Below are 8731 nucleotides of genomic sequence, written 5' to 3' on the forward strand. Positions count from 1 at the left end.
AAAGATTTCCGCACAGATTTTGCACTGGGTTGGTCACAAGTTCTCTGCATTTGCCAGGAGAAAATTTCTTTGTTTTCAAAGTGACTTCTGTCATCTCTAAACTTGACAATCAACCTTCTTTCCTTTACAGTATCACCGGAAGTAGCAGCTGCGGTGTGAATTTGCCACTTTAACAATCTTTATCCTCAGTTTAGGACTTTGCAAATACATTTAATATATATTTGCAGATTCCACCTGTTTGTCATACTGTATAATCATTAAAAAAAAATCATGACATTTAAATAGGCTTCACAGGATATTATTAATTGTACAACACCATTTTGGCCAAAAGTAGTAGCGATAGTGTTTTGCCATAACCCGTTTAGCAAATTCAATGGGAAAAATAATATCTCTTCAAGCTTCTATAAGAAAACTAAAGCACCATATAGAAAAGGTTTATGAGTATTATTTTTATTTAACAGAAAAAAATAATTAAGACACAACCGTCAAAACTAGCATTTCAACTAGCATTGTGGTTAAGATTTATAACCATGTAACCATCAGTCTTACAGTATAAATGCAGGAGAAAGGTCAGGGATGGATCTGAAACAGCCAATTCATGATATAAAAGTCTCTGGTTTCACTGGATAGTGTTGAAATGATATGTCTGTCACTCTAATTTAAAAATACTGCAGGAGACTTTGTCCTGAACAGGAGTTACTGAAGATCCAATGCTCAGTTTGCCTCATTCTTTGAAGCCTCGTCGAAGTTCTCTACAAGATCTGAGAAGAGAGAATAAAATGACTTAAATCGGCATCTTACCATTTACCGCTTGATCAAAAGAAACACTTCAAAACGTCATACCTGGGACATCATCATCTTCTTCATCAATATCTTCTGCTTTCGGAGCTTTGTTGTCGAGAACTTGAAATGAAACGACAACGTCAGTGTCTACTACACTAAACTGTAAATATTTCAAAAGCACCTCTTTACTCACCCTGTCTGGGGAACTGCTCGGCGAGTTTGCGCAGACTCGTGAGACTGTCAGCGCCGAGCTGACTGAGGATTCCTGGGAGCATTTCCGTGAGCTGTTTGGTCTCTGCGTGGCCCGTGATGGCGAACGTATTGGCAGACAGAGACGCCTGCACTTTGGGGTTATTGAAGTGAATGACTGTGCCATCATCTTTAATCATATTCACCTGTAAAAACAAGATCAAATTCTCAATGTTCTCTGAACGGGACTGAATGAGAAAAGAAAACAGGAGAGCTACTGCTCTACCTCTTCAATGCCAGCTATATTATTGACAGCAAGCTTTTTTAATGAACTCTGGAGTTTCTTGTCATCAGCTGTTGCTGTTCTGTGCACCACCTTCTTCTTCCTGCGTGCAGTGCCCTATAGAAAACAAATCAAGACTGAATAAAGACAGAAAAATAAAAACAGCGACACTATAATAAATGTCCAAAATCATTAATGTTCAGATTTCATTGACAATACTTCTTACCTTGCCCCCTATTCGGACCTGGGCTTGAAGTTTAGCCAATTTCTCTTGGTTCATACTGACTTCTGTAACAAACAGATGCTTCATTTTTTTATATATATACATACATACATACACACACACACACACACACACTTTTTTTTTAAGTTTCATACAATTAAAGTTATAACTTATATAACAATAACCCCTTCAGCCAAATAATAAACAAGTGTTAATATAACAATACAAATTGTAATAATATGTCAATAAAAATACAAAATAGGTTAATAAACTTTAAGACAATGCACACATTTACAAATGAACATAATATCCTCCCAAGAAAAGAAAGAACATTTAAATTAAATACAAAATACAAATCAAATCTTTGACATTTTCATGGTCTGTACATATTATATTACATGTAATATTATGACTATATCAAATCAAGCACAACACTGAGTGATTTAAGCATGATCACCTGTCTCTACAAACATAGTTATAATGATCAATTAAGGATGAAAGTCTTCACCTTCTCAAAATATGCAATCATGGGTTTCCAAGTCCTATAAAAGTTTTGGACAGATCCTTTCATTCAATATTCATTTTTCTTTCTAATTTTAAATATGACACAAGGTCACATTGAAGCTTTAGGAGGGTTTGTCAAATTCCAACAAACAGATGATTCATTATTCAAATGCTATAAGATCCATCCACCTTTCACTATAAAATGAATCTATCATCCACTTACCCTCACATCACTGGACATTTACCTAAATGTTTAGTTGTAATTTATACAACTAAAATACAAGGTGATGCGTTAAGTATCAATTTTGCCCAAAAAATAAATAAATGACTGCATATTTTGTTTAGTTTGGATTTCCCCTGCAGGCTAAATGGCCATCATCACTAGACCACCAATAAAGAAACAAAAATAAATAAATTTGATTATAATTTCTCCTTATATTCTATTTATCTTATATTCTTTTTAAACTATAGCACATGATAATTTCATAAAGCGTATTGAAAATGGCACATCATAAAAGTGTATACTCAAGGAAATGTCAATGACTTAAGATTTTAAGTTAAATAACTTAATAAAATGAATGAATAGAAACTCCAAGATGATTAAAGTGATTACTGATTATATATATATATATATATATATATATATATATATATATATATATATATATATATACACACACACACATATTTACACACACACATATTTACACAAACATATATATATATATATATATATATATATATATATATATATATATATATATATATATATGTGTTTAACTTTATCAGACCTTTTCATTATCTAAAGATCTCTTACAATATAATTTGTATGTTGTGTACAACATTTTACAAATGGCACGCAACACAAAGATAAACTACACATTGTAACTAACTAACCAAACAAACACACAATATATTGTGAAACTACTCTTCCTTTCAGAGTTGCAGAGTCAACTGTCTTTACAGAGAGAATTGCTGCCGATAAGCCTGTCAGGAAGCAACACAAAGCCCTTAGTCGAGATGGGAAAATTACGGCACATATTGAGACAGTGCATCGCGTTTAAAAAAGCTTACTCGTCGGTTTGAGGAATATTCCAGGCTTCTCTATCTTTAATACTGCCTCTGTTTCTAACACATGACGTGATGGCATACGCAGTGATGGAGAATAAAGACAAAACCTGACGGTGCATAATCTGTGTGAGTGCATCACTCCACCATAACACACATGCACACACAACTCTAACACGGAAATGAGCGACTTTAACACATATAACGCTTACAGCGAAGACATAGTGGTTGTAATATATTTAAAATAAACACGGAACGGTGTTCATTACTGACCTGATAAACTCAGCTGCTCAGAGAAGCATGCGTTGAATGAGCAGGGCGGAAGTGGTCAGACTAAAAAAGACGTCACGTTGTTTATGTTGTTGTAATGGCGAACAGCAGTGATGCTGCCGCCTAGCGGCTCGGGCTTAAATAATGGAAACGTGAAGCTAAGACATGCATGAACTTGTTGAATGCATGCCATGGTATAAATGTAGACATCTGCGGGAAATGATTACACGCAAAGCCCAATAAACTGCATGCCTTTTATATATATATTTAAAAAATAATAATAATACAAGTATGTGTTGGAGTGTGCTTAAGGGGAGACCGGAGATGAAAGAAAGGAACACCTTTTGTTTCAGCATCGTTAACTTAGTGGTTGTTTGAAATTGTGCTAGATGATCTCTCAAAATTTGATACATGGATGGTAGCCACATTTGTCTGCTACAAATATGACGCTCTTGGACGCACAACACAATCACAGATAATGTGAGTTAATGTCAAACACAAAGAGTTCCGTCACCCACTGGGTGAGTTGCAACTAGCTGGGGATAGATGTAACAATAATAGCTAATGTGCTGAAATAAGTACAATCAAAGTTCTTTAAGAACAAAGAATAATCATTTTTGAATAAAGCGAACGATTTAAAGTAACAAAAAACATTGTATTGTATTTCTTTAAGGATTGTAGGCTACATTTAGCACAAAACCAATTACCGTGTGTGTGCTGTGTTTGTTTGTCTATGTAGGCCTATTCTTGTCACATAACAGTCAGTCACTACTGGCTAAGTTGCCATCCACCTATTTTATGTGAATTTTTAGATTCACATAAATTCTACAAATGTGCACAAAAAAATTGTATGTGCTCAATTGGGGCAGTCGATGTTTGTATCCGATAAGACATAAACTATGATCTCACAAATTCCTCAATCTTAAACAAAAAACTTATGTTTTTGTCTTAACAGCAGATGTGATTTATATTTGGAATCATCATAAGGGGTTGGTTGTAATATTTTTTAATGAACTGTTATAACTGTCCTCACCCCTAACAGTCACAACTTATCTTACCATTTTAGCATGTGGGTTTGAAGTTAGAATGAATGCAAAGCATTAAATTAAACAAGAGAAACGGCTACTTTAGATTTTGAGATTTAGAGTTCAAATAACTGTATCTAAAATACAATGATTGCTATAGGTAAAAAAATAATCTTGATAAAATGTTTTACTTTCCTTCCTGAAAATGACCTTTTGGTCATAAAATGTACAATGTTGCTTACAGTAACATGCCACTTCTTCTGTGAGCTCAAATGTGATGCGAGTTTATGATATTGATGACATCACCTCAGCTCTTTTCTACTGACAGTGTTACAGCTGACCCTGTGTTACAACACTCCCCGGTCTCCCACTATTCCTTGAGTAAAATAATTACTTATAGAAATTTGCAAACAATAAAGCACATAATTTAATATATTTTATGTATAATTTAACATTTTTACAAACAGTTAGGAAAAGATAACCCAATAAATGCATGCATCTTGTTATCCTACTGGTCACAATGAGACAGAGTACATTTTATAATAATCTAATAACAGACCACATAAACATTATAGGTCCTAAATATGGTAGTGGGACATATTTATATTTGATAGATATTTGACACAGATTTATACAGCTCTGGTCATGTAAACATTTACAGCAGCCAAGCAAAATGTTTACCTTTTAAATCGAGACAATTTCATAAAAAATTCTAAAATCCATAAATATCATAAAATACAAACATCATGATGACATAAACCCACTATATCTTATTATGTAAATTACTTACATGCATAACACATTGGACAACGTTTTTGAAAAACAATTGCAGCATAACCAAGGCTACATTATATGCTTTAATTGAGAGACAAAGGAAACAGCACATAACATGACTGATACATTTAACCTTTTTTTTTCATGACGTTTCAAAACACTGTTAGTTGACACAACAGACTATAAAACCAAAGACATATATAGACCCTGCTATCCATTTGAACAAATGGCTTAAGTTACTTCTTTTTGGTCCCTATTTGAACTTTTCTGGCACATTGTACTACTCTGTGATTGACCTCAAATTGACTGAAATTTTAAATGAATGCAAATTTCTTCTACAAGAAATAAGGCATGGATCTCAGAAACAGTCTTTTCCGCTGTAATGATCCAATATCCGTGAATCGAGGTCTCATATCCCCCATTGTGGCTCAGGGGGGTGAGCTGATTGAATGGCAGTGTCTGGTGGAAAAGGTCCATCCAGGCAGATGAAGTCTGGTCTACTGATCACTGAGCTCCTGACCTCTATGGTGGAGCTCTCCTGAGTGATGCCCTGCCACTGGAGTTTAATTTTCAAGTGAGGACTGCAAAGTCTCAATGCCACCAGAAAAAGTCTCTTCAAAACAGCTTTGCGCAGGAGGATGTACACCCATGGATCGAGGATCTGGTTCCATGTTGCCATGCGTACAACCAGCAGCATATGAGTGTAAGATGCCTGATCCTCACCGTGATCCTGTAGGCTGAAGATGATGCCTGTTATCTGGGGATTCAATCATAAAAGCATTTGTCACTAAAATTATACGTCTGTGTGTGTAGCTCTAATCAGAAATAAATTATTTTTGTATATGCTCAACGAATTTTATGCATTTATTTAATATAAATTCATTTATATATTTTAAATAAAATAACATTAATTGAAAATTTAATTGTATCATTTATCTATTGAAGATAAAATTATATTTATATTCAATACATATACATTTTTATAAAATTAATAATAATACTTTAATATATATATAGGTTAAAATATAAAATATAACAGTATATATTTATATATGTAATAAATTTTTTTGTTAAATCCATATTTATTATTTTATTATTTTATTATATATATATATATATATATATATATATATATATATATATATATATATATATATATATATATATAATGTTTTGATCTATAAAAACCCACAAATTATAAATTGCAATTCTTACTTTTACCAGTAAATAATATAACTATAAATAATTAGATACTTTTATTTATTTATTATTGTTTTTTAGTAATTATAATAAAAACATAATATCATAATTAATTATAGTAATAATAATTATTATTATAGTTTTTAGTGAATTATAACAGTCTATCCCAAAAATTCAGTATCTTAACTGAGAACACAGAAAAAATATTTATTAATTTCGTTACTTAGCAATAACACAGTGTTTATTAAGCAATTTACCAGCCAGTGTGATAAATAAGAGTCATCTTCTCACCAAAATTGGCCCCCAGCACACACAGGAAACCAGCATGATTGCCAAAAGCTGGCAGACCATCTCAGAATGGTGTGATGTGTTACGACAATGGCGATGATAATCACGGTCAAGTTGTACCCTGCTTCGCAGGAGAGTGAGGAAAGTCATGGTATTGCACACTAGTGAGAGGAGGAGAGCCAGCAAACCCAGCACAGAGAACAATATGAGCAGAAGGACATCCAGCCAGTCACGCGGCCCCTGCAGGCGGAAGAAGCACCAGCTTCGTGAACGCTGCATCTGGTACGACCTCTGACACACAATGGGCAGCAGGGCCACCAGCAGACCTAGGAGCCAGGTCAGACCCAGCAGACTCTTGACATGATGGGACCCCAGCGCCGTGGTGTGAAAGAGAGGACGGGTCACTCCGATACAGCGCTCCACTGCCATCAAGCTCCCGAGCAGCAGAGGAGTCAAGCCGAAGAACGCCATACAAACTCCAAAGAAGTCACACAGAGACTTGTGAGGGTCAAATGTTTCCCAGTCTTTCTGTGAGGCGTAAACGTAGAGAGCCAAAGAGCCATTGATAAGGTGTCCCAAGAAGTCAGTCACCACCAGACCACTAGCAAACAGGAGGAAGGCTGCTTTAGACTTGAATCTGAACCTGCGGTAGGCTTTGATCAGGATACAGAGAGCCAGAGTGTTGGAGACGATGCCCACCGTCATTGAGATGGCAGTCGAGGTCACGGACACTTCTCTTTTGGTACAGCTCCTGTTACACACATCATCACTCGACACCAAACATCCAGCATTAGCTGATCCATTATAAGACATGATCGGCACTTCACACTGCAAACAGAGTATTAGTTCAAGTGATTTCGTTTATATTAAACAATGTCAGTGTCAAGATTTACTGTCATTTAGAAACCCAATTATGTGCAATTATAATACCTTCATTTTCTCAGTGCAGCCAGATCCCAAAATCAACACTAAACAAAATATGTGTAAATTTTTTTTAATGTTTTATTGCTACAAACATATTTTGTTCACTTGAAACAGCACATTTGTGAACATTTTTAAGCTATAGGCTACATTTGATCTAATTTAGGATCAATCTGTTGTTAAAAAACTACAATATAAAATATCTATCTATCTATCTATCTATCTATCTATCTATCTATCTATCTATCTATCTATCTATCTATCAATTTCTCTCTCTCTCTCTCTCTCTCTAAGTTTAACTTGGCTATAGCTTAACTTTTGTACAACATTTAGTCAACTATTGTTCATTGTTGTTACATGTAGAGTTTCCTGTTTAGACATATTCAGAAATAAAAATAAAATGATCTCCTAAATATAGCTATGATTAACGTAGCCTATATACAAAATAGCATTAGCTCATTCCAAAGCATTGAATAACTTCTTTAATTCTTCTTAAACAATTATCATAAATAACATAAGACTTGAGTTCAGATTTCCAATAAAATGCATTGTCATAATTTTAGCGCACAAATGCTTAAATCTGATCCACAGCTTTACAGCAATCACTATTAATGCTTCATGTTTCTAATCACTTGTTTCCAAATCAATTCTTTCAGTTTTACTCACCATAATCTGTTAATCAAACGAGTCTCAGGAGTCTAGGTTCATTCGGTCTCTCAGTGTGAATAACGGCTGCTGGGCAAATCCACTGACACTGAAATATCAGACTGATGCGCGCACTCTTTGCGCGCACTCACCACAGTTAACTGGCCAACGAGTTCTCCATCACGCATCAGTCTGCTCGAGATGTGGTTTGTTCAAAATTTCTTCAATATACTAGACAGTCCTATGTTTTGTGGTCCATCGTTATAATATAATAAATAATTTCATCTGATTATATAATCCATTACTCTAACATATATTACAACAGTTTATTTTCACTCCTACCTGGGCCAGTAAGAGCGGAACACCCGCTGCGCGTGCCAAATAGTGCCATTACGCACAGGATGTGCCTGCTTCTTCTTCTAAAAATTCTATAAATTCTATAATAAAATAACATTTAAGTGTTAATGGCTAAATTGCATTGTGCCGAATTCTATGTCGATGTCATTATGACAGTTTTTATTTATTTAATATTTACAAGGGGAAATGTGATGGTTGACG

The 8731-nt window shown here is 34.5% G+C and overlaps 2 protein-coding genes across 2 annotated transcripts; both read right to left on the bottom strand.

Moving 5' to 3' along the window:
- Window positions 1-430: 430 nt before the first annotated feature.
- Window positions 431-3435, bottom strand: btf3l4 (basic transcription factor 3-like 4). Its single transcript, XM_077202882.1, has 6 exons — window positions 3324-3435; window positions 1482-1543; window positions 1259-1372; window positions 977-1178; window positions 844-903; window positions 431-761 (listed from the first exon to the last, which is right to left on the bottom strand). Exons 2-6 carry the CDS (start codon window positions 1533-1535, stop codon window positions 715-717), a joined length of 477 nt encoding a protein of 158 aa, XP_077058997.1. The 5' UTR covers window positions 1536-1543; window positions 3324-3435; the 3' UTR covers window positions 431-714.
- A 2093-nt stretch (window positions 3436-5528) lies between these two features.
- On the bottom strand, window positions 5529-7420 carry ptgfr (prostaglandin F receptor (FP)). The gene is made up of 2 exons (XM_077204284.1): window positions 6611-7420; window positions 5529-5876 (listed from the first exon to the last, which is right to left on the bottom strand). The coding sequence occupies exons 1-2, from the start codon at window positions 7418-7420 to the stop codon at window positions 5529-5531; spliced, it is 1158 nt and encodes a 385-aa protein (XP_077060399.1).
- Between the last annotated feature and the right edge of the window lie 1311 nt (window positions 7421-8731).

Source organism: Siphateles boraxobius, unplaced genomic scaffold (genome assembly GCF_051911475.1).
Source record: "Siphateles boraxobius isolate OS27281-9 unplaced genomic scaffold, OSU_SipBor_1 5, whole genome shotgun sequence".
Lineage (NCBI taxonomy): Eukaryota > Metazoa > Chordata > Actinopteri > Cypriniformes > Leuciscidae > Siphateles > Siphateles boraxobius.